Here is a 26,657-nt window from a genome sequence, read left to right on the forward strand (position 1 = left end):
CGTGTTTAAGTTCTTCGAAGAATTAAGCATTATGAATTAGTTTTTAAAGAAAGTTGAGTGAATCTCCATACAACTCTGGGCTTAAACATCTCTCCTGTAGAAGCCTCTAACACAGAATATAGAAAGCAGAGACCTTGGTTGGGTCATTTTGGTTGCAATGAAGAGAGCTGCCGTGATTTAGCATGAGATTTATTGAAATGACCCAGTGATAAAGCAGAGAGTTCACCCAAGAATCCAAGAGTGGAAGTCAGTCTTCATGAACACTGTCACTGTTTATTATGGACAAAGGCAGAATGACAAAGGGGCCTTAGGGACAGAAGTTCATCTGTCTTCCTCCAGATGGACGCCATTACTAACATGAAGCAGGTATTCTCTGTGTATTGGCTTCCTTCTCAACTTTCAATCATTTTCCTTACAGCTGTGCTCCAGTTGCTTCCTTCTGAGCTTCCTAGTTCAAATTCTCAAGCACATGTAACCACCAATCTTATTTGGACAGTGTCTACTCCAGGCTGAGTCAGACCACTAGCATAACAACAGGCTCCCGAGGCTCGAGAGACCCCCCTGGTTCTGCCAGCGAGCTCACTTTCAGAATGCTCACTCCAGCAAAGGCTGTGGACAAGGTGGCTTCTCTTAAAGGAGACTGTTGGCCCAGTAGGCACCAAGGAGACAGGCATCCCCCAGCCCTCCAGATTGTTGGCTGGCATTGGCACAGAGCAGGTGCTGACAGTGTCCATGGAGATGGCAATGGAGAGGTGGCAGGAGTGTTGAGGCCAGGAGGGTCTGTGATGAGGACAGCACTCAGCAGAGCAGCCCCAGGGAGCAGAGGCCTGGCATGGACATCAGCTCAGAGTGCGCCCTGGGCCCATAGCTGGTGGGAAAATATGAGGCATGGTTGCTGTCCTCAAGGGAGCATGGTACTTACAGGTGGAAAGTTTATTTGTCATGTTCTACTTGAAATTTTGTTTGAAAAATTTTTTTGTATTTATAAATACACTAATAACTCCCATGACACAGGTATCAACTGGTAAACAGTCATTTTCTATAGCACACAGCTGTTTATGTACATCAAGGCTACATCTTCTTGACACTACCAGGAATAAGAAAAGAAGACCAAGAGTTAACTAGGTTGCACAAGTTTATATAAAACTCTTTTTGGAGCTTTGTCATTGAAAGTCATTAAAGTGACCTTGCATGATGTTTGCAGATACTTAATGCTGGGAAACATGTGGAAAGGCCATATGCCTTTAGAAACTTCAATAATAAAAATATGTTTAAAAATATTTAGAGTAAAACATGTTCAATAAACCTCAGAGATATGTAGGAAGAGTAGTTGTCGATGACCCAAATCACCCATACCTGGCTGGTACTTTGGTGAATTTCCTTCTAGATTTAGTTTCTATCCCAAATTTTAATTATTTGGTGTAGCAAACCAACAAAAAATATTTTAGTTTTTTTTGAGACAGGCTCTCGCCAAGTAGTTCAGGCTGGCCTTGATCTCAATATATAGCCCAGGCTGGCCTTAAACTCACCAGGACCCTCCTGCCTTAGTATCTTGAGTGCTGGGAGTATAGGTGTGCACAATAGTTTTAGATAGTTATGCTTATACTGAAAAATATAAATTTGTAAACTGCCTTTTTTTGGTTTTGTGTTTTGTTTTGTTTTGAAACAGGGTCTCACCATGTAGTTCAGATTGGCCTTGAACTTCGTAGATAGCCCAGGCTGGCCTCATACTCACAACAATCCTCCTGACTCAACCTCCTAAGTGCTGGGATTACAGGCATGCACCACTACACCTAGCTTTATAACTTGCCTTTTTATGTAGCATTATTAATTCCTAAAACATCATTTGTAATTACCATATAATTTCATTCCTAATGTACCACTCTTTACTACATCCCCTCATGGTAGACTTGGCTATTTATAATTTTCCAGAATAATAACTAATGTTGCAATTATACAGATTTACATGAAGCTTTACTTCACATTCTTGTTTCCATATCATAGATTCTTGAGATAGTTTTTTTGATCAAAGGTTATGAACATTTCTGAAGTTCCTGGCACATATAACTTTGAAAAAAATTCTAAATGAAAAGGTAGCGTAATTAGCACTTCCAGTGAGGACTGTACATTTCAAAATTATCACAATATACACCAAATGTAAAAAACTCTTATCATTTGAAAATTGCTCTCCAGTGTATACAGTGGATATAACTTAGACAGGTGCTCATATCTTGATAATGGAAACATTCTTGTCCTTATTCAAATGATTCCAGGCTATAGAAAAAAGGAAAAACATAATAAGTCATAAGTTTGGCTTGATTAATGATTCATAATCTAAGTAACAATCAAACTCATACTTCATCTTTAAAACATGACAGAATAGGAGAATATCTATTTGAAACTTCTAGGAAAGGCATTACACATATTATGCTGCTAACAACAGGCACAATTTTTCATTTATTTTTTAAATTCTGTACTTGTTAGCAGTTTCAATTATAACTAAATTAATATTAGTATTTTAGCAGATAAAGTTAAAATAATTTCAATAGGATAAAGACACATTTCCCCTCTTCAAACCATGTGCAAATGCACACAGCACAAAAAAGATTTGGTAGTTCAGAGAAGCTATTTCAGTAGGATAAGATTCTAAGCCTTTAATTAACTTATGAACAGGAAAATTCTTAATAAATGGTAAAATTTCTTCATGGTTTAGGATAGCTCTACTTAGAACAATGAAATAGTGCTCATTGTTGAAATAGTGCTCATTGTTATGGTTTGTGTCTAGATGTTCCCCCAAAGCCTCATGTGGTCATAGATGGGCTTTTCAGAGGTGGCTGGATCTAGGGTGTGTGATGCTGGGATTGACTCATGATACAATGCTAGGTTCAAGGGCACTAGGATTAAAGGTGTGAGTGCTGCCACCTTAAATAGTCAAGATAAGATAAAGGGGGCAAAAAGACACTTTTAAGGTCCTTTGTTGTTTTTGCTACCTTGTGGGTTCCATGAACTGTTCTCCTCTGCAATGCCCCTCTGCCAAGCCATCTTGCCTTGGAGCTAGCTGATTATGGACTAAAACCTCTACAGTTGTTAGCTAAATCAACCCTTTTAACTTGGGTGTCAGGTATTTCGTCTTAGCAATGAGAAAAAAGTACCTAGGACATGCATTCAAAACTGCTATACTGCTCTCCCCATACAACATGGAATGTAGAGTTTACAATTACTGAGTTGACTCAATCCATATACAGAAGTCGATAGACACATTGGAATATCAGACAAAAATGAGATTTTTAGATTTTGAGTAAAGATGAAGCAGTAGAAATGGAAGAAATGTGGAACCCTAGATACCTTTCAATAATACTCATTGAATTTTGAGAAGTGAGAGTAAAATGGAGGAGGTAGAGATAGCCATGTCTGTTACCTGGATGATGACTGAATAGGTTCCACACAGCATCTTCGATAACTGAATGACTACTCGGATGAGGCAGACGATCACTTGAAGCCCACTGAGGGTTATGAGAATGGAAAACAAAATGACATTCCATTCCACCACGTGTGCGGGTTCCAGACACTGGGTCCATTCGCTGGAGTTTGTAAGAAAACTGAGAGAGGGAGGAAGTGGTCAACAAGACCCACAGCTTAGTCTATACACTTGATCCAAGGAGGAAGATACAGGTATTGATGTGTTCGGGAAATTAATAGATACTACTAAAATTTATGGTAATATTAATGCATTATTATATTAGAAATACTGAATAATAATATGAATTATATATTCGGAAAACCATTCATTCATACGTATATACACTGAACACACTGCATGCATAGCCTTGAATTAGACACTTAGTTTGTTATAAATTGGTGCCTGCCTTGGAAGCAATTTCAGTTTAATTAGGCAACAAAACACACAGAGAAGAGTTCTACAGCAGTGAAAGGCAGCACATGTTAACACCAACAGAGACAGAGAGCCTTTCTCAAGAGTCATGGGTCAGAGATGGGATTGGGCTTGTACTGGGCATAAAATCACATGTGTGGCAAAAAAGAAAAGAGAAATTCTGTTAGTAATTCCTTGATTCTGACCCAAGCCCTTAAAATAGTGACCCTCAAACTTGAGTGTTCATCCGGAGTATCCAAAAGGCTCAACAAGAAGCAGATTGCTGGGCCCACCCAGAGTGTTGGATTCAGGAGATCTGGGTGAGATAGTCCTTTCCATTTTTCTAAGTCTCCAAGGGACATTGCTGGTTTGCTGCTACTCTGGGCCACATAGTGAGAACCTCTGGTTCTGTCCCAACCATTAAGAAGATCTGATTGTAGGATAGGAACATAGCAGATTGAGGGTTTCAATCGGTCACAAAAGAATGTGAAAATTCAAACATTCCAAGACAGTCTTTTTTTTAACTTTAAAAAAATTTTTTCTTAGTACATGTTTGTACTACCTAATATTTATATTCCTTTGGGGAGTTGGTACATATACATAACACATCTTAATTTCTTTTTCATCTCTTACCCCTTCCCTCTCCACCCATCTCTTTATCTCCTTCCTATTTGAGAAAAAAAACCAAAACACTGAATCAACCTAACTGACTTGCTCACTCCTAGGTCTGCCTTGACCATTAGAACTACTCCGAAGAGCCAGACCCTCTCCATTCAGATAAATTAAAATGGAGAACTGGACTCTATGGAAGACCGTCAAACAAAAATAATCATCAACTATTCTGCAGTTTTTGGTGACTGGATATGCAATTGCCACAAGTGATAGTCATGGACAGAGTGTAGGCTAGACATAGAAGAAACCCATGAGATGTTTAAGGTCAAGCCAGGAAGGATGACAGGGTCCTGCCATTTGTGGTGAGAAGGCAGACTAGTTCTATGTAGCTTTCAGAGGGGTTTGGGTCTGAAAGTCCTAGCACTAAGTCCAGAGGTTTGCTTGAACCCCCCATCTCACTGCCTACATCCAGCACAGAACTCAATGGTCTGTTTTCTACCCCCATCTACCATTGTAAGCAGGGATATGGCTCAGCTTGGATGGTTGCCACAGCCAGGGTGTATGGACAGAGGGGCAAATAGAAAGTAGAGAAAGATGTAACTTGGAGATGAACAGAGGAACATAGAAACTAGAACAGCTGGAGTGACTAGAGTCCTAGAGTGGATCATTGACTGACAACACCCAATGGTAAAAGTGGGACAAAATCCAGCATTCATACCCAGAAATATGAGTGTGGAAACCCTATAGGTTTTAGCAGTGACTCACTATCCCTCATCCCACATCTGATGGAATCCAATACTGGAGACCCTGGGGAAAAAACACTCATTCAAAATAAAAGAGGAATTTTTTTGGACTCATTTCTTCTCCTCTCCATTCTTTCTTCATTGGTTTTCTGGGGTTTGGAGTCTTTTTCTTTTCTTTTTTAAAATTTTGCTCTCTGTTTTTTCTATCTTCTTTTTCTTGTTTGTTCTTTTCTGTTACATTTATCTGATTCTATTAATTTTCTTTTACTCCTTAACAGGATCTTTAATCTCACTTTCTCTCTTCCTCATCCTTTCTTTATTTTTCAAATTTTACTTGTTTCATTCTCACAATTCCCACCCACTCCCCCTTTAATAGTATTACTATTAATCCTTAGATGTTTAGTTAACTGTATGCTATTTTTGTTGAATTTTTTCTATTGTTACTGATGATATAGCTGTCACATTTAGTAGATACTTAGTAGATGTCAATATTATCAAGTCTCTCTTTGAGTCTCTTATTGTTGCTGATAGTGTTGCTATGGCCAGGGTAGCACAGTTGTTCCTATTAATTGTTTTTTATAGCATGCCGATATCTGGTTTGTCTTTTTGTCATAAACAATACTGTGGTTAATTTCTGGAGAACTGGGTTCTGGGCCAACTTCACTGCCTGCACCCTTCCCTTCCAAATTAACAGAGATGGTTGGATCTTGGGACAGAGGCAAAGGTCCACAGTTAGCCATGAAAAGAGTGTATCACTAAAAAGCAGACACTAACTAAAGAAATCTTTACACTAGCAACAAAGTCTTTCCACTGTAAGAGGCCTGTAAACCTCAGCATGAGTGTGCATGCACACACACAAACACACAAAACATGAGAAGAAAAGGCAACTAATCCCTCTGAAAACTTCCAATTCCCTCAAAGCTTGGAGGGGTGTCAATGTGAGAAAATAAAAGAAAAATAGCTGGCTTACACAAAATGATAAAAAACAGGACAAAAAAACCCAGATCAATAAGGTGTTTGGTGACCTCAAAAATGATATAATAGATAATGGACATAATAAACAAAACAATCAGCTTACAGAAATCACTGGATAAAGCTGGTTGAGCTAAAAAAAAAACAATTATATAAAACATGAATGACCATTTTATCAAAGAATTAGAGTTTATAAAAAGTACTAAACAATAATCGAGATAAAAATTTCTGTTGAATGTATGGGCAGCAAAAGCAACCAATTTGAGGACACAGTATAAAAACTAGAAGCTAAAGGTATACTTCTATCATTTTGATGTTTTTGTTAATGTTTCTAAACAATGTACTTTGAAATCAAAATCACTTCTTATCATTTTCATTTACTTCTGATGCACTTCATCACATTAATGATCAGAAATGAGGTGTAATTCCCCAACCCCTGCCCACAAGAGCTAAGTAGGATCTTACTGTAAGTTGAAGGGAGTTCTGCCCTAACTCATGGATTGTGAAGAATGAACTGCTGTTGGGTCTGATTGACTGTCGATGGATTGTGGTGTGGCATATCTGGAGGCTATTGAATGCAACTTACAATGCTTAATAAAAATCTTTATTCTTTTAGTATAAAAAACCCCCAAAACTAGAAGCTAAGACTGATATAGGTGACCATATATTCAGAAATACATTAAAAACAACAATAGAACATGGAAAATGGATCCAATAGCTGCTGGATGATGCAAAGAAGACTAATTGAAGATTAATTGGAATTGGTGAAAAATCAGAAGACATCACAAATGGCATAAAAAACTTGTTTATAGAAATAATAGCAGAAAACTTTCCAAATACAATTTAATGTACAGATAATGAGGTGTATTGAACCTTATATAGCCACAATCAGAAAAGGACTTCACAACACATCATAGACAAAATCTCAGAAACCCAACCCAAATACAGAATCTTAAAACCTTTTAGAGAAAAGCAACTAATCACTTATAAAGGTAAACTCATTAGAATTACAATAGACTTGTCAACACAAACCTTAAAGCCCAACAGAGCAAGGAGTAAAGTGTTTCAGACTCTAAAAGAAAGCAACTTCCAGCCAAGATTCATGTGTCTTGCAAAAATATGTTTTGAAATTGATGGAGAAATGAGGCATTGAAAGCAGCCTATATGTCCATCAACAGATGAATGGATAAGGAAAATATGGTATTTATACACAATGGAGTACTGCTCTGCAATAAAGAAGGATAAATCTGAGCAATTCATAGGAAAATAGATGAACCATGAGACCATAATGTTAAGAGAAATAAATCAGACACATAAGGTTAAATATCATGTTTTCTCTTATATGAGAAAACAAAAGTATAATAAAAAGGAGCAAAATAAAAGATAGATAATAGAAAATATGGAGATTGAACTTTTGCAAAAGGAAAAGGGATCAAGAGAGGGAGGGAAGGGTGATAGGAAGATAGGAAGGGGATAAAAATAAGTAAGATGTGTTGTGTTGTGTAGTGTACCAATTCCCCATTAGGAATGCAATCATTACATACTACAAACATATACTAATAAAAAATGTTTTAAAAATAAAATGGATTCAGGATCCTCACCAGTCATCATATGAGTTGGTGGCAGCATCATACATACTGGACAGCTGACAGGCTGAGAATACCATGTGGCATAAAGGAGCATCCAGGGTAATGACTCTAATAATAAAACTTGGCATGTCATAAAAATGTTTTACATCTCCCTTGTGCATTACTTCCATTTAATACTCAATTCTATGAGTTAGAAAAGATTATTATTTCCAACTTACAGAGACTCAGAGATATCCAGATATTTGCCAAAGGTCATAGAGCTTATTGAGGCAAGACTTAAGATCTATAAGCATCAAAGACCTATGCACCAAGGGCAAGATTCACCCTAAGGCTTCCTTCTCTAATATTCCATTCATCCCTAGATGGCAGGGGGCTCTCTATACTTTATCTCTGATACATAGAACATAGTAGGTACTCAATAAATATTTGCTGAATAATTGCACAAATGAATAACTATATGTTCAATTTCAGTCTTATTCCCTGTGCCACCCTGCATCTCTTAAGTTTTGGAAACTTCTGAAAGACCAGAGACTAGCTTCCTACATGACCTCCAAATATTTTTATATAGACAGAGGCAGGTGAAAACAAGCATCAAAGACAGCTTATAGGAGTGGTGGAGAGGCATGTGGGTAGCCTGAGATTCACGTATTGAAAGAGGAAGGATTTCAGTTTGGTGGCAGGGAAAATTTCAGGGGCTAGTGGCATAAAAGAAGGGGTGGGGGTCTTCCAACCCCCCCCAAAGGAATTTGTATATGAAAGTCCTTTTCCTGACCCCCTTCAATCTCACAAGAGTGTCTCCTCCAACTACTCAAGAAGTCCTGTGGTTACTGTCTGGGTCCACCCTTACCTAAAGGAGATCCCTGCTTACTAAAAGTGGTACATTATCAAATGTCCACAATGAAGGAGCTCTGGGCACAGATGCAGCTCTGCCATGCCTGTACACCCAGATAGACAAGGCCCTTGAACATATAGCTGATCACTGGGAGCAGAGAAGAAAATGGAACTTCCCCTGGGAATGGTATCATTTTATCCCATTAGAATTCTGAGCACAGGATTAAAAACAGACTCAGTGGACCTCTCTTATATCTCTTTCTGGGCTTAAGCTACATCAGCAGGTATTGGTCACCCAATAAATCCGGCACAGGGCTGGGGGAGGCATTCTGAGATCGAAGACTGGATTGCTAGATCTACCAGCCTTTTGGGCAAGCTAAGTGGGCTCTTTGCTCCTTCTAGAACCTGACGTATCCAGTTGTGTTCCTGAATCTCAGACTTCATGTCCCATTCACCTGGTTCTATCTCTGTGTTGCCCCTGTTGCTATAGCCCAGAGTGGCACTATTGATGGGCATCACAGCTCCCTCTCAGCCAAGCCCCTTTCACATCTGTAAGAAACCCCATGTCCAGCCTGGCCACAAAATGAGACTGAATTGCTGGAACCAATCAGACCCCAAGCACCAGCAATTACCAGGCCACAGTAGCCAAGAGGTGCTAATCTGAAACATGGGAAGACATACACTTCATTTGGATATATCCGTGATAGCCTCAGAATACTGGATGCATATTGCATTAAAAGACTGGAGAAAGTAAACATCTAATTAAAGATCTGTGTAGGAATGAACAAACTGATCTGGATATTAGCAAATTAGTAGGAAAAGGTTACACTAAAGTAACTACATAGAACCTCACAGTTCTTGTGGCAAATGGGCTTAAGTATGAAGCCAGGGGTTCCTGGTTTTCTGAGCTCCTTGGTTTGGGGAGTTAGTCCTTACCGTCCTGCAGTGCCTTCAAATGCATAGTGCCAGCCATCCTGGGTGCGGCAGTATGGGCCCTGGACAAGACCCAAAGCAGATATGACCAGGCAGTATCCAGAGAAAGCAATTCCAAGGGCAGAAAAGATAACAGACAGCAGTGTCTAAATTAAACATAGGAGAAGGTTATTGCCATAGACTAAGACAAAGGGGTCGTGTGGATACATTTTTGAAAGGGTATTTCCCCTTCTGATCCACATCTATTATAGCTTATATAATGCCAAATGCCCACAACAAACCAAAACATTTAACCCAAATATAGCTTATCTTTAAAATACATCTGAAAATGACCATTTGTTTCCCATCACATAGAGGGAACTAGGTAATTTACTAAATTTTTCCTTTTTTCTGGAATTTTAACATCAAAATAAGGATCTCCTCTTACAGAATTGTGGTGAAGGGATGTGATTGATCATCCTAGCTATTTATAAACCCTGTTCTTTTCTAGATATGAAGGGTTCTGTAAGAATGATAAGCTATGACCTTTTATATGTTAATATTTTCACATGGAGGAATAGAAAGGGGACTATCTTGTGTCAGCCTAGATATTCACATTCACATGCAGATGGAATGGAGGGGGAAGAGGGTGCTTCCACCTGAGTTGGGGGGCAGGAGCCGGGCACAAGAGAGTTTTGAGGCATTGAGAGGGTGGTCTGACCACAGGAGCGAGGGGAGAAGCTCCGAAGAGCAGGTTGCCCTGGTCTAATGTAGGGAGACATGGCTGACAGGACACATTTCAGCCTTCAGTGCTCACCCAGCCCCAGCGAACACAGCTTCACAGATGCCTGAATGCCGGATCAGAGATCTGCACTTCCTTGGCTAAGGACTTCTTCCTGACACCATTTGACTTAAAATTTTTAAGTCTATAAAAATATTGAAGGTGTAGTACCACAAATCTTTGTATGTCTTTTATCCAGCCTCCCTTGTCCTGAATATTGTACCACATCTGTGCTCCCTGTATATGTATGATGTATATATGCACACAGATATATATTTAATTATACAATTTTGTTCCTGAACCATTTGAAAGTGAGTTTGTAGGCTTTATAATCTTAAATACATCAGCATACACCTTTTCTAAGGATAACAACAGTTTACTGCTTTGTAATTCTTTGAAACTTTTTGTAAAATGTCCAATGAAGTTTTATATACAAGAGTATGTCACCTTCGTTTCCTTTAATCTATACCAGTTTGACTTTTTGTTTTTCATAATATTGATTTTTTTTTTTAAAGAAAGCCAGCCAACCATCATGACCACCCACATTCTGGGCTTTTCTAATTGTTTCCACACATGGGGACCCAAATATTTTGTCAAGAATACTTGAATGGTATGCTTTATATTGTGTGTCTCTCATGCTATTGGTGGTGCTAAGTTTGTTCTCTTGGCTAGGGCATCCTTCAGATCTCTCCCCTGCACAGGTACATTTTCTGTCTTGCAATTAGTAAATAATTGGTGAGGTAGTACTTTGAGACAGTGTCATAGTCATTTTGTAACAACATTTCCCTGATGGCTCTAGCATCCACTGGTGAGCCTCCTACCCACTGATCACCAGTGGTCACATGAGGGCTTGCAATGTGCAGATTTATAATTCTACCATGTCCTTATATTTTACATTATCATTTTTCTGTACAGAATTTTCATTTTCCTTCTCTCTTTTGCTTCTCTCTTTCAATATTATTTTGGATTCATAGGTTTTATAATACAAGGTGCTATAATTTTAACCTCCATTATTCTGTTAAGTGCCCCAGTTTGGTGATGGGAAAAGCCATTTATTTAAGTCAATGCCCTTTGACATTCCCCCATCCTGTTTTGATCACTCCCTTGCTTTCCAGGGTTCCCAGTTCATTTTGAACTTACCTTGCCCTGTTTTTCTAAGAAATCATGAAGCTGGTTTTTGAGCAAGGAAGTGACATGAACAAATGTACTTTTGGAAGATTGCTTAGTGGTGGTGGCAGCACATGAGCTGAAAGTGAGAGAGCCCAAAGATAAGGATTCCATGTGGAGGCAACTTCACATGAGGTGACAAAGACATGCACAGGAGGAAAATGCATCGTGGGGAAATGAGTAACTGGAGATGGACTGAAAGAAAAACCCTAAGTTAGGTGTTGGATGAAAAGGATACACCAACAGGGATGTTAAGAAGGGCAATTTGGTTTGGGAGAAAAATTAATCTATTTTTAAATATGTTAATATGAAGGTAAAAGGAAGACACCAAAAAATCAGTATGTGTCAGCTACTTGATAAATCCATAAGCTGAGACCAGAAAAAGTAAACAAACCTGTGACATCACAAATAAAATTACCCCAAATTGTATTTCTTTGTTTAAAATTTTTTCACTGCTTATACATTACTACATGGAAAATTGGGAAAACATTTCTATACACAAAGAAGTAAAGAATAATTCTGATTTGATAATCATTATTTCATTGGTATGTTCACATATGATTAAATGCTCTTTGAAATTATTTCTCATATTAATTTTAATGGTTTTACCAATGAAATGAGAGAACCAGAGCTACATTTTTTTTTTTCAGTACTAGATATCAAACTCAGGACCTTGTGCTTGCAAGGCAGGTGTGGTGCCACTGAGCTAAATCCCTGGCCCCAGAGCTATGTTTTTTAAAAGGTAGATTAGTTATATTTTATAAGGCAAATCTGCCTGTTCTCATTTATTTGCTTATTTACAACTTTAAAAAAGGAAGAAGCATGTTTGAAAAAGAGACAGATCCTTGCTTATCAAATGGGCCCTTAATACGTTCACCAGAAAGATTAGTGGGGAATTCCTTTACTTAGGGAAATTGGCAGCCACAGCAAATGTATGTACACAGGACATACACACCACTGCACAGTTGAGGCAAGCCTCAATTCCTCAACAAAGTGGGACTGAGAATCTCTCTGAGTCATAATTTCATTTTCTGTAAGTTGTACATGATGTAGAAGATAATAGCACCTACGTAACAGCTGTTTTGAAAAATTAAAACATAACACATATTAGCTATTATTTCAAATGAACTTATTTGACCAGTATTTTCTTTCCAAGGATAACTGCCCAAGAATTTTGGCAGAAGACAAGACTGTTGCTGTTTTTACAAACATTGCTTAGGCTGGATAATTTATAAACAACAAAATGTTAGTGCTCACAGTCCTGAAGGCTGGGAAGTCCAAGATTAAGTTGCCCCAGATTTGATATCAAAGGAAGGCCTGTTCTTCATAGATACCACTTTCTATATGTTCTCACATGGTGGAAGAGGTCAGGAGTACTCTTCAAGTCTTTTTAGGCACTAATCCAATTCCTGATGGAAGAGTCCTCATCACTTACTAAGTTCCCAAAAGCACTTAATCCTACAATGGCGATTAAGTTTCAATATGAATTTCGGAGAGACACATTCACAACCAAGACGTGACTTTTAAGTGACCTCAATTTTCATTACAGACCTGCAAAAGTAACAAATTGGTGCAGACTTCAATTTGGCCTGCAAGATGTGTTTTATTTGGTTTAAATGAGAATTAACTGTCAATATTTTATCATTGAGAATTTTTATATAAAAACCTGTTTTTCTACTGAAAACTGGGAATTATCATCCAATTCTATCATAGCAACACTTGACTCTCTTGAGTAGCAGCTCCCTCTCCCGCATAGATGGACATTTTGCTCTAATGCCTACCAGGCTCACTTTTATTTATATCGCACATTTAGCTACGGGGGGCACACAAACTGAAACCTCTGTTTAGGACCTATCTTGAAAAATCAAACAAGGAAGAAAGGAATCCGCTCTCCTTTGCTCTGCTCTCCCTAATGAGACGTCAGTCATCTTCTTCAATGCCAAATATAAGACAATATTCCGATTATTTCTAGCACCCTTTCATGCTGGAGATGCTAATAATAAGTTAAAATAAACTGAACATTGATTTTTATAACATACTTAATGATTGACACATTTGTTTTAGAATTTCCTTGAATATAATAGTATTATAGCTTAAATGTGTACATAAATCCCTTGCTTACCTAAACAATTTTGAAAGCTCTTCCGTAAGTATAATAGAAGTACTGTATCAATAGGGCATATCTGAGTAGACACACACGCACATGAGAGAGAGAGAGAGAGAGAGAGAGAGAGAGAGAGAGAGAGAGAGGGAGATTGTATTTAAATTCTTCTCATCTAGGACACAGTGCTAAATTAAGCAACAAATTTCATTTTCTAGAGGCACCAGTTAAAGAAAGTTGGCTGTACCAACTTAGTTACACATTAAACTCTCCTGGGAGATTTTTGAAAAGTCCACACCCAGGTCATACCTCAGCTGACAATTCAGAGACTCCAGGTGGGAGTCGGGCACTAGTATTTATGTGAGTTCCCAGGTGACTGCAATGTGGAGCTAACATGTGGTGCCATGCTGCAAAGAAACGCCCACCAGACCTCACTTTAAAGCTTCTCCTACTTATTATTTCACATGTTCTCTTGAGTCACAGGAGCTCCACCTGTAAAATAGGAGCAGTGGTGACCTAATGGACTGGGTAAAGGTGAAAGAACTATGGAGTGCTATGCAAAGGAGAGTTAATGATGATAAGAAAGAAGAAGAGGAGAAGGAGGTTAATGGTGGAAATGTGGGAGTCTAGGCCTGCCTGTTGAGCCTGGGGTGGGAAAATCTGGTTGTATTATTCACTCTGGTGCCATTTTAATTATTTTTAAAGTTCTAATTTTTAAAAGTACATTATATATGCCTAACAACATAGATGAATCTAAAAATCATTGTGGTATGTGACAGAAGCCAGATAAAAAATGCAATTACTATAAGATTCATTTTATATAAAATATAAACTAATCTGTAATGGTAAAGAACATATCAAAGGTTAATCTTTTGGGAGTAATGGAAATGTTCTTATCTTCAGTCTCATAAATGCATTCAATGGCTTAAACTCGTGGAATTGTACACTTTCAATGGATGCCATTTATTGTACATAAATTAGTCTGCAGTGAAGTTGATAAGGGAAAAATTAGACACCTAGAAACCACTTAGGAAAAAGAAATATTGTTTTGTAATTTTACATATGTTTAAATCCTGAGTTTCTGGAAGAACATCAGCAGAATGAAGGTGGAGAAAATAGTGTAAACAAAGTGGAAGGGATCTTAGGAGTAAACTCGTGGTCTCTGAGTGACAGGGGATGGAGAGAGTGTGATGGTGTCAATGTTTCCACATTTCTGAGTGCGAGGAAAGAAAGCTGGAGCCACTAAACCACCACCATCCCGCCCCAAACTATCGCTCTTACCATGTACTTTCTGCTGCAGTTTTCACTCTGGCAACATTTATGTTTATTGTCCAGGACAAGGAGAACTGCAGCTACTACAAGCATCTGTAAGGAGGGGAGAAATGTGAGAAATGCAGTGCTGCTTCACACTCCTGCTCCTGATCAGAGAACAGTGACTCCAAGCATAGTCCCTGGAGTCAGGCAGACCTGGGTTCAAATCCCAGCTCTGGCACTTCCTAGCTATGTGAACTGGAGAGTCGTTCCCTACAACACAGTGTGAGAACTCACTTCCCTGAGTTGTCATGAGGTAATATGTAACATTGGAGCTTAGTGCTAGATTTATAGTGTTTAATAAATATTAGCTATTATCATGGTTTATAATAGCCCAAAGCTAATGATTAAGGAGGAATAGATGGTAGGGTGAGGAGAATGCCATCTTTGGCAGCAAAGCTGCTTTTCTCACTGACTGAGTTGTGGAGGACAAAGGAAACCTATTCACCAGAGTTTGCAGTTTGACAGCCCCACTGCATTTACTGCCCTCTGGGAATGGAGATGACAGGCATAGTTAATCTGAAACTATGTCTCTTTAAAGTAAGTTTAGTCTCCCCATGCAATCGAGCCTTCTCACATTCAAATTTTCAAGTGTATTTTGTCTGTTTCAAGCAGAAAACTGGAAGAATTCCATGCATTCTGCCTCTCTCTCTCTCTCTCTCTCTCTTTCTGTATCTTAAACAAGGAACTCAAGCTCTGGAAAGAATGTGGTTGTCTTTACTGTTATAATTTAAGGGGAAGGCAGCTATGGACTGCAACCTGTGGGAAATTCTCCATCCCTGACTTATACCCAATGCTCAGTATCAAATCCTCACTGTTATTTTACTATTTGTAGCCAATATTTCCAGTTTCCAAATTCCTTCAGCCCTCATTTCTTTATCTGTCCATTTAATTATTTATCTATATTTTCCCCTTTCTCCTAAAAATATTTTTGTAGTTAAAATAATAAATTTCCTAGAAAATTAAAGTAATTAGTAAAAATAGGAAATAGGTTGTTTCCCATTTTAAATTTTATCTGGACTATAAGCCAGTGAGTCATATATTTCTCTAATACCATTAGTTACTACAGATTTTAAGATCTGGTTTAATCTTTTTTTTTTCCTGGTACTGGGGATCGAACTCAGGACCTTGTGCTTTTGCAAGGCAGGGGCAGTGCCACTGAGCTAAATCCCTGGACCAATTCTGGTTTAATCTTATTTATGCCTTGCACCTTTTTGGTTCATTACAATTACATATTGAGGGAAAAAATAATGGAATAAAGCTGAAGTACAGTATTGGTAGAAATAATTAACTCTGTGCCCTAGTGTCCTGTTGCTCAGACATCAACTGTTGAAAGACAGATTGCCTTGTTTTTGTTTGTTTGTTTTAAAACACAACTGCAATACAGGGGACTCAAGAATAATGGAGGAAAATTACCCATAATTCCACCACCCTCCTGTGTTTTAGCATATTTATTTTCAGTGTTTTCTCATATCCATATGTCTTACATAGTTGCAATACTAATTTACCCAATTTTGTAGTATCTTTTTCACTTAATATAAAATAATATGCATTTTTTATGCTGTCATATTTTCATAATTACATTTTTATCCATGTATGAGGAGAATATGCCAAAATTTATTCAGCCTTTCTCTGCTAGGATGCTCCTTCTTGTTATTTGCTTAATAAATAATGCTATCACAATGTCTGTGTGTATCACTCTTTCATTATGTTGGAGTATTTCCTCAGAATTAATGATAAGATTTAGGATTACTGAGTCAAAAGACATAAGCACATTCCTTGACTTTGATACAGTGTACCAACTCTTCTCCCAAATATTTGCATTTATTTGTGATGCCACTAAGAACATTAGTTATGTACCTATTACATAGCAACTTCAATAGCACTGGACACTAATATCTTCAGGTTTACTAATTTAATATGGTAAACAAAATGAAACAAAAACTGCTTTCCAGTATAATGATTCAAATATTGTAATAGTCAGAAACACAGGGCTGGGGATTTAGCTCAGTGGCGCTGCACCTGCCTTGCAAGCTCAAGGTCCTGCGTTTGATCCCTGGTAGCAAAAAAAAAAAAAAAAAATCAGACACACAAAGATGTAGAGATAGATGATAATGAATTTTCTTTGACATGATTCATAGCCTAGCAAAGTTACAGTACATAATGTATTGTTTTCAGAAATGGGATGATCAGGAAAAGTGTCTTTTCCTCTAGGTTGCCAACATGATTTACTATTGTTTTGTTTATTTTTTAAAGAACACAAAACTATCAAGAAAACTTGGGTTCTTACCACTGGTAATTTGACTTCATATTTTAAAAATACCCTTCATCCATCTCATTAGAGGTATAAAGTTGAGCTATTTAGTGCTGACATGTCCCAGTCTTTGATTGAGTATTTATAATCACAATAATACTGACTACTTACTACTATATCAGCTCTATCCTAGGCACTTTATGTGATTTTATTTATTCCTCACAGTCGCTTTGAAAATTAGATGTCATTATTCACATTTTTAACACAAGACTCAATGTTTTTGAGTGAGTTGCCAAAATCCTCACAGCATGCATGACAGAGCCTAGCTCTGAAGGCAGGTTTGTCTGAATCTCTGTGTCACTGATATTTCCATGCTGTCACAATGCTCCCTCAGGCTACAGAAATTATTGTGCAGGGAGAAAATCTGTTCTGGAAAAGAATAATGCGACTGAAGACTAAGTAGCTTAAATTGATTCATGGGGTTTGTGATATTTTTCAGTTTATTATTTTTACAAGGCAGTGTCCCACAAACTTTCATTTAGGACTAACTTCCTGCTTTGCTGAAGTTCCATTGCTGAGTAGCTTATTGAAAACAAAGCTACACCCCAAATCCTAAAGGACTACCACCCCCTCCCCCTCTACCCATCTTCTAAATCTCAAACCTAAGATCAGTAGGATGATTTTCTACAACTCTCCATTCTGCAATCCCAAATCTAAAAATCACACTTACCATTACTCCTGAGAAACAGAGTCCTTCAAAATACCACACGTAGTTGGTGAGTTTATTGCTGGATGCATAGAAAGTTTGCCCGTTTGGGAAATACAATAATATATTCACAATGATACTCCAAAGTGCAAGAGAAATCAGCAGACAACTTAGGCAGCCTCCACACTTCCAAGACCCCATTTTTCCCTGCTTGGAACCTGCAGATTTCAAGAATACAGAATCACATAAAGCCTGTCTTTCTTCTCACCTGTCTTTTTTGCTTCCTTTTATATTACCTGCCACTTTCTGGGTCAGAGACCTTCACTTCATATTCATGAGGAGCCAGCACTTGGACTACAACAGCAGCCAACAATCTCAGTGTGAAATAGTGGTTTACTGTTCGGAGAACAATAGACAATGATCACGGCTGAAGAGCTGAGTTGGTCTTCATCCTGTGCCAAAAGAATGAGGTGTTTTTCACTGCTTTTGAAAATAAGTCATTTTCCTCTGAATTAGAGCATCGGAGACTTAACCCCCAAGAAGGAAGTTAAAGGGAGAACTGGAATTGAGCCCGGCAAATTTCAACCAGCAGTAAAGAGAAAAGTACCAAGGATGCTCTTTCTAGAGCATGGTATGATTGTTATCCTTTTTTATATATCGCTCTTTAACTCCATGTTCTTTATTGTCTGGTGACTATTGAGCATTATTCAAATTGGAAGGGGTACACAGAGGACTAAGGAACCGGTGAGAAAAACAAGACATCACAATTGGTGACTTGATTGTTATAAGATCAGTACAGCTTTCTTTCCATGAGTCACAGCTATCACCTCTGCCTCTCAGGCATAAATGCATATTTTTTTTCTTACTGTTAAGGAAAAGGAGAGAAAAGAAGGTGAGTAATTTGATTAATATTTTGTAAACAATGAGTTTGAAACAAGGATTAGGAATTCTGCCTTACAAATTATTGCCTTAAGTTCAAAGAGCCACAGATGTCTTCTAATTATGATGACATGAGAAAGGAATTATGGGAAGGAGTCTGGGTCCCAGCATGTTACAGACAACGTGAAAACCACAGAAAAGACCTCAAGGGTTGCTTAACCTAGATTCCAGTCCTTCTGTTGGGACCCTGCTTAACTCAACTTTCTTAAGTTTCAATTTCCTCAGCTATGAAATGGGGTTATCCCTGAATAGTAATGTGAAGATTAACAAGATTGTTTATGCAAAACATCATATCAGGTGCATATAAGCAGCCATGAACGGGAGCCATCAGTCTCTCTCTCTCTCTCTCTCTCTCTCTCTCTCTATCTCTCTCTCTGCTGGGGATGAACCCAAGGCCTCATACATACTAGGCAAGTACTCTACCACTCACTACATCCCCAGCCTGATAGTCATCAGTCATAATAAAAGGGCTCTACCAGGGTAAGGAAGGAGGATAGAAAGTTCGAGCCATGGCAGCACAACTTAGCAAGACCCAGTGTCAAATTAAAATTAATAATATTATTATTTTTATTATGGCAGTTAAAGGAACAAAATTGTCAAAATAATACATAAATCAGAAGAAAGTTTGCTTATTTACTCTTCTTTGTATCCAGAGTTCTGAATCATGAAGTCCTAAATAGTTCTCAAAACTATTTACATTTAATATGATCTTGTCTTCCTGAAACAATTAATACTTTATAGCATACATGCTTTTGATTCCAGAGAATCAAAATTTATTTTCATAAGCATAATTGTAAGATTACATTATAATTGTACTTTTATTTAGAGAATTTAGATACTTGGAGCCACTTTTGGATTCAAACAAAACAGAGAACATGACAACAGAGAAATTTAAGGTGGAGGACAAGATGATCGGAGGAAAGAAACTGAGAGGCACAGAGATTGGAATGATCATTTACAACAGATGTTAACAGTGGCAGGTGTAGACAGAGTGACTCACTTAGAAAGTGCCTTCCAGGAATGAAAGGAAGTCACCTTGAAGGACAGTGAACTAAGGGTAGGATGTGTTGGAAAATTTATCCAGTATTGAAATTGACATTCTCTTCAGACATTTATTACAACATTTGCCCCCATACACATCAACATTCAAGCAGAGGTGCCTGAAAAATGAAAAATGTTTTATTTGATGCTCAGTTTTCTTCATCTGAAACCTGCTCTCATGGAGGTTCTAATAGGCACTGAAAGGAGGAGCAAGAACAGAGACAAAAGGAGGACAAGATCACCACAGAAGAGTCATTACCTATGGAGAAGCCCAGGAGTTGAATCAGACATATTTGCAAGGTTCTAAGGAGGTTTAATCTAATTGAGATTTCATAAAAGTATTTATTGCTGATTATTTTATATTTTAGAGAGGCGTGACAAGAATACATTTTGTTGAAGTTTACAGAGAATGTAGTCTTAGAATATTTTCCACATTGTAGAATACCGTAGCTTCCAGGAATTTTCCAAGTCAGTGAGGTGAACTATCACACTCAGTCAGAGACCCCTCAAAATAATCATGATGAATTACTGTCTATTGAGTATTTTCCATGTGCCAGGTTCTATGCTAGACATTTTCACAAGTATTAAAAATAAACAACTCTTTCCCATTAATTCTTTCAGTGATACAAAGGTAAAGGTTTTATTACCCCCATTTTACATGTGTACAAAAACCATCTGTTGTGGATTGACTAATGGTCAACTTGTAATGCCCAGCTGAACTGAATCAACGTGGTCTAGGCATGGAGGATCCACCTGAGGATTGTTGTCAATAGCCATAGAAGAAAACTAGAGGGGAAGATCTTGGCATGTTGATTTTCTAGGAGAAGCTTGCTGCAGATAGTTTTCCTGATGCAAACTGAGCTGTTCTTTTCAGAGGAAGAATTTGGGTCCTCGCTGTTGTTGGGAATGGCTGCTGTTTTTGTCAGGGGAGCTCTGATATTCACCGTGAGCATCACTTCCTGGCTCCAGTGTGGATCCTTCAGCTTGGGGACACAAATCCTTCATCTTACAGTGTAGGTTTTCTGGCTTCCACCACTGGCCTTTGGGCCTTTCTGGTGTAGATCCTCAATATAGACAAGCATAAGACATTCCCATGGGCTCTAGGACACTGGCTGGATTCATGGAAGACATTGCCTTGGACCTTTACTTCCTATTACACAATATCAATTATACATTTTTAAAATTACAATATCAAGTAAATATCAAGTGAATGTCTAAAGGAGCAGGGGAATTGGGAGGAGTAAGGGAAAGAAGGGAAAAGAAAAAATACGAGAAAAGGAAAAAAATGGAAACAAAGTCTTTGCAAATAGGGAAGGGTGGAGGGGGTGATGGGAGGGCAGAGGATGGGGAAAAAAATAAGAACCAAGATACTCATGTAACAGTGCAAGATCCCAATGATGAATGTAACTGTATTTTATACCTAAAATGTACCAATAAACTTAATGGGGGGAAAAAAAGACATTGCCTTGGATTCTAAGCCTTTAGCTGGACTTGTGTGGGAAATTGCTGGGATCCAGGCCCTTGGCTGGATTCTTTGGGCCTCTAGTGTACTCCTTTGTGTTTGACTTTTTGAGTAATTATCATAAAATAATCCTATAAACTATGAGTCCTGTAGTAAATGTATTATCTTACAAAAACCCTGACTATAACATCATCTAAGAAAAATTTTAGAAACTTACTCAGGAGCTAGAAGATAAATCCAAATCTTTTATACTTTTTGGACTATTGCATCACTTTTATCCTTGTCTGATACATTTCTATGCAGTGACCCCTTCTCTTTCTTTGCAAATAGGTTTTAAATAGGAACATTCTGATTCCTTGGTAGTGGCTGCCTATAGGGTGATTTTGAAGGTCTCCTGGCTTCAATGAGAGGGATCTTCAGGCCAGCTAGTCTGCCTAAATAGGTAAGTGATATCTGCTACAGATACAGGGTCAAGGAAGTGCAAAGTACATAGCTAGTATTCTCTGGACTTGGTCAATATTCAAATAGTGTGTGGTTTCATGTGAATAGTGATGGTTTCATGTCACAGGTAGTTATTGAGACTTCAGGGACATGCTTAACCAATTGTCATTTGGAAAACTGTTCAGTAAGAGCAACAAAATGAATGAAGAAAATGTAACTGGCTGAAAAAAACCTGATGAAATTGTGAAAAAGGAAGTTGAGCAATTTCCTTATCTTTGGTTATCCCATTAGTGAAAATATCTAATGAAGTCTCTTCAGAGAATGAAAACATTTACTTAATTTTATGCCTAGGAAAAGTTTTTAACCTGCCTCTGAAAAAATGTGTCCTAATAAATAACATCCTTGAAGCTCTTTGCCTTCAGTAAGCTCTCAATTTTCCTGCCCAAAATTTCTTACTAAATCAGGATTTTTTGTTGGTCGCCAGTAACTGTGAAGAGTCACTGTAATGTTGTGCTTATTGGCTGCTTCTGGTCTCGGCTTCCTGTTCTCAACAGCAGAGATGAGGAAATCCGCAGGATGCCTGCTACCGGGAGACTGGGTGACTCAGGAGGAAACACTCCACCTAAAATAGTTTTGGTGTGCAGCCTCTGAGTCACTGTGGAGTCAAAGTTCATGTGTAATCCTGAAATTAGTCCCGCAGGTGATGAAGAATAGGGAAGAAGGAAGCATCTGAAAGAAGTTTATCAAAGACAAAAGTTTGCCAAAATAATAAAAAAACAATTAGCAGCAGAAAGGGCTAATATTTTAGAAAAAAAATTTATTCTGAGAATTCAAAGTAGATGAATTGTGATTTCCTCCACTGACTATGGCCACAAATCCTGGTTAGGGTCCACAAGGACCCACTTTGCATGAATGTTTGTATAAAAACACATTAGGACAGCAGCAAAGAAACAGCTGTGTAAACAGAAGTAGTGTTCCTGATTTTTGTGTTTAACATTCTTTCTCAAGATTTATCTGGACCAGAGTCGAATGGAAGACGCCTAGTCACCCCGCTGCAGACAGGCAGGTCTGCCCACGCCCTGCCGAGGTCCCCAGTCGCGCAGAATACGCCGAATCATCCCGCTGCACACAGGAAGGTCTGTGCACGCCCTACCGAGGTCCTGAGTCCCGCGGAAGACACCGAATCAGCCCGCTGCAGACAGGCAGCCACCTGGTTCCACATTACAAAGACGCAGAGGACACCAGACCACCAGACCAAGGTACTGAGTCCCGCTGTTCCCGGCCCAGAGGTAGGGGCTTCTGAGCTGCCGTCCCACTACTCCTGGTCCAGAGGAAGGGGCTTCCCGGTCACCATCCCTCCCGCTGCTCCCAGCCCAGAGGAAAGGGCTTTTGGGCCACCTTCTGTCCCACTACTCCTGGTCCAGAGGAAGGGGCTTCCCGGTCACCATCCCTCCCGCTGCTCCCAGCCCAGAGGAAAGGGCTTTTGGGCCACCTTCTGTCCCACTGCTCCTGGCCCAGAGGAAGGGGCTTCCAGGCCACCATCCCTACCACTGCTCCCAGCCCCTGTCCCACCTCACCCAGCTCAGAGGAGGTAATCCGTGCAGGCGCTAACAGCCCCCCCCCCGCCCCAGTCGAAATGAGAAAACACATAAATAAGTCTCAAAACCAGACTTTCAGATCACCTACAGCAACCCCAAAGGGAAATGAGATGGAACATTCTGATACTCAACCACCTGGACCCACTGAACTGGCAACAAAAGGGGATCTGGAAAAAAATGAAATCAGAAATAATTTCTCAGATAACAGGAGAAATTGTGCCTCTAGTGCAAGACATGATTAATAAATCCAGAGAGGAGCTCAGGAACATGATGGAACCCCAACATAAGAAACAAATGGAATCCATAAAACAAATGCAAATAGATTCCCAGGACATGAAAAACTCCATTGAAAGTCTACACAGCAGAATGAGCCAATGTGAGGACAGAATTTCAGATATAGAAGATAAGATTGCAATTAGTGACCAGGAAAAGAAAAATTGCTTCAAAATTATAAGGGAACAAGAGAAACTAATCCAGCAGCTGCTAGATGATGCAAAGAAGAATAACATAAGACTGATTGGAGTCAATGAAGAAAGAGGAGAGAGTGCAGATGACATAAAAAATCTCTTCACAGAAGTAATGGCAGAAAATTTCCCAAGCAGGGGAAAAGAGTTTGACATACAGATAAGTGAGGCATATAGGATTCCAACTAGCCTTGATCAAAAAAAATCTACACATAGGCATATAATTGTTAAGATTCCAGAAACTCAACAGAAGAACAAAGTTCTACAAGCAGTTAGAGAAAAAAAACAAATCACATACAAAGGAAAGCCCATCAGAATCACAGCAGACTTCTCAACACAAACCATCAAGGCAAGAAGAGCTTGGAGTGACATATTCCAAGCCCTAAAAGAAAACAGCCTCCAACCCAGACTGATGTACCCTGCAAAACTATCTTTCAAAATGGATGGAGAAATAAGATACTTTCATAACAAAGAGCACCTTAGGAACTTCATGAATACCAAACCAGCCCTCCAAAGACTTTGATACAATATTCTAGGAACAGACATTGAGGATCACAACCCCAGGAAGCAAAGCAGAATGAACCCATCTGGCATGACAAGAAATTAAATGTAAAGGGGGAGAACCCAACAAAAAGAAAAAGTCATGGCAATGACAAGTCAATACATTTCAGTTATAACCATCAACGTTAATGGTCTCAATTCACCAATCAAAAGAAATAGACTGGCAGAATGGGTCAAAAAGGAACATCCAACAATATGCTGCATACAAGAAACACACTTAATTTAAAAGGAAACTCATAGACTGAAAGTTAAAGGGTGGAAAACAATACTGCATGCGACAGGAACCCGAAAAAAGCAGGAGTAGCTATCCTCTTAGCAGATCAAGTAGATTTCAAACCAACACTGATTAAGAGAGATGAAGAAGGACATTACATCCTTGTAAAGGGAAGAATCCAAGAGGAAGAGATGACAATCATAAATATCTATGCACCAAACACTAGTGCACACAACTATATAAAACAAATACTAATGGACATGAAAAGTCATATATGCACTAATACAATTGTAGTGGGGGACCTCAACACCCCACTGTCACAAATAGATAGATCAACTAGACTAAAACTAAGTAATGAAATACTAGAACTTAATTGAACTCTTGAACAAATGAATTTAACAGATGTTTACAGAGTGTTCCCCCCCCACAAAATCAGAATACATATTCTTCTCAGCTGCACATGGGTCATTCTCCAAAACAGACCACATACTCACACATAGAACATGTTTAAGTAAGTGCAAAGGAATTGAAGTTATCCCCTGTATATTATCAGACCGTAGTGCGATGAAGCTGGAGATCCATAGCAAAAGAAACACAAAAAATTTCATAAACATGTGGAAATTGAACAACACACTTCTGAATAACCAATGGGTCACAGAGGAAATTAAAGAAGAAATCAGAGAGTTCCTTCAATTAAATGACAATGACAATACAACATATCAGAATCTGTGGGACACAATGAAAGCAGTCTTATGAGGGAAATTCATACCAGTGAATACGCATATTAGGAAAACAGAACGAGGCCAATTAAACAACCTGATGCTGAACCTCAAGCTTCTAGAAAAAGAAGAGCAAGACAAACCCAAAGCTCATACAAGGGAGGAAATTATAAAGATCAGAGGAGAAATCAATGCAATGGAGACTAAGAGAATGATACAAAAAAATCAATGAAGCCAAGAGTTGGTTCTTTGAAAGAATCAACAAAATTGACAAACCTTTAGCCAACCTTGTCAGAAAAAGGAAAGAAAAGGCCCAAATTCATGCAATTAGGAATGAAAAGGGTGAAATTACAACAGACCCAGCAGAAATACAGAGGATCATCAATACCTACTTCCAGAACCTATACGCCAATAAGATGGACAACACAGAAGAAATGGACAGATTCCTAGATACATATGAATTACCAAAGTTGAACGAAGAAGACCTAAAAATTCTGAACAATTCAATATCAACCAATGAAATGGAAAATGTAATTAAAAACTTATCAACTAAGAAAAGTCCGGGCCCTGATGGCTTCACTGCTGAATTCTACAAGACATTTAGAGAGGAACTGCTGCCACTACTGTTTAAACTCTTCAATGAAATTGAAAGGGAAGCAATACTCCCAAATTCATTTCTGGAAGCAAGCATCATCTTGATCCCCAAAGCAGAGAAACACCCAACTGAAAAAGAGAACTATAGACCAATCTCACTAATGAACATAGATGCAAAAATCCTTAATAAGATACTGGCAAACAGAATGCAGAAGATCACCAAGAAGATCATACACCCTGATCAAGTGGGATTCATCTCAGGGATGCAGGGATGGTTCAATATATGAAAATTAATCAATGTAATACACTATATCAATAAAGCCAAGGACAAAAGCCATATGATTATCTCCATAGATACAGAAAAAGCATTTGACAAAATCCAACATGCATTTATGATAAAAACCCTACAAAAAATTGGAATAGATGGTCTCTACCTCAAACTGATAGAAGCCATGTATGAAAAACCAACAGCCATTATCATACTAAATGGTCAAAAACTGAAATCCTTCACACTCAAATCAGGAACAAGATAAGGATGTCCACTATCACCACTCTTGTTTAATATAGTTCTGGAAACATTAGCCACAGCAATTAGACAAGAGAAAGAAATAAAAGGAATAAAGATAGGCAATGAAGAAGTCAAATTGTCATTATTTGCAGATGACATGATACTCTATATAGAAGACCCCAAGAACTCCACCAAAAGTCTTCTAGACTTAATAACCAAATTCAGTCAAGTAGCTGGTTACAAGGTCAACACACAAAAATCAATAG

General features: G+C 38.5%; 1 protein-coding gene and 1 long non-coding RNA gene across 5 annotated transcripts; one reads left to right on the forward strand and one right to left on the reverse strand.

Annotated features, from left to right (window-relative positions):
• Positions 1–253: 253 nt before the first annotated feature.
• Positions 254–18,318, reverse strand: Tm4sf18 (transmembrane 4 L six family member 18). 4 transcript variants are annotated; one of them, XM_021252962.2, is made up of 6 exons: positions 18,147–18,318; positions 17,875–18,068; positions 14,861–14,944; positions 9,555–9,697; positions 3,419–3,503; positions 254–2,274 (listed from the first exon to the last, which is right to left on the reverse strand). In XM_021252962.2, the coding sequence occupies exons 2-6, from the start codon at positions 18,049–18,051 to the stop codon at positions 2,260–2,262; spliced, it is 504 nt and encodes a 167-aa protein (XP_021108621.1). In that variant the 5' UTR covers positions 18,052–18,068; positions 18,147–18,318; the 3' UTR covers positions 254–2,259. The 4 variants fall into 4 exon arrangements, with proteins under 4 accessions (XP_021108621.1, XP_012934092.1, XP_012934121.1 ...); XM_013078638.3 differs by having other exon boundaries at positions 3,419–3,599; XM_013078667.3 differs by lacking the exon at positions 14,861–14,944 and having other exon boundaries at positions 3,419–3,599.
• A 28-nt stretch (positions 18,319–18,346) lies between these two features.
• LOC147825283 (uncharacterized) lies at positions 18,347–23,428 on the forward strand. The gene is made up of 3 exons (XR_015440861.1): positions 18,347–18,481; positions 21,623–21,734; positions 22,742–23,428. It is a non-coding gene; the product is annotated as an uncharacterized LOC147825283 (long non-coding RNA).
• The last annotated feature ends 3,229 nt before the right edge of the window (positions 23,429–26,657 follow it).

This window comes from Heterocephalus glaber, unplaced genomic scaffold (genome assembly GCF_053883595.1).
Source record: "Heterocephalus glaber isolate CG9 unplaced genomic scaffold, H.glaber_assembly_v1.0 deba00001504, whole genome shotgun sequence".
Lineage (NCBI taxonomy): Eukaryota > Metazoa > Chordata > Mammalia > Rodentia > Bathyergidae > Heterocephalus > Heterocephalus glaber.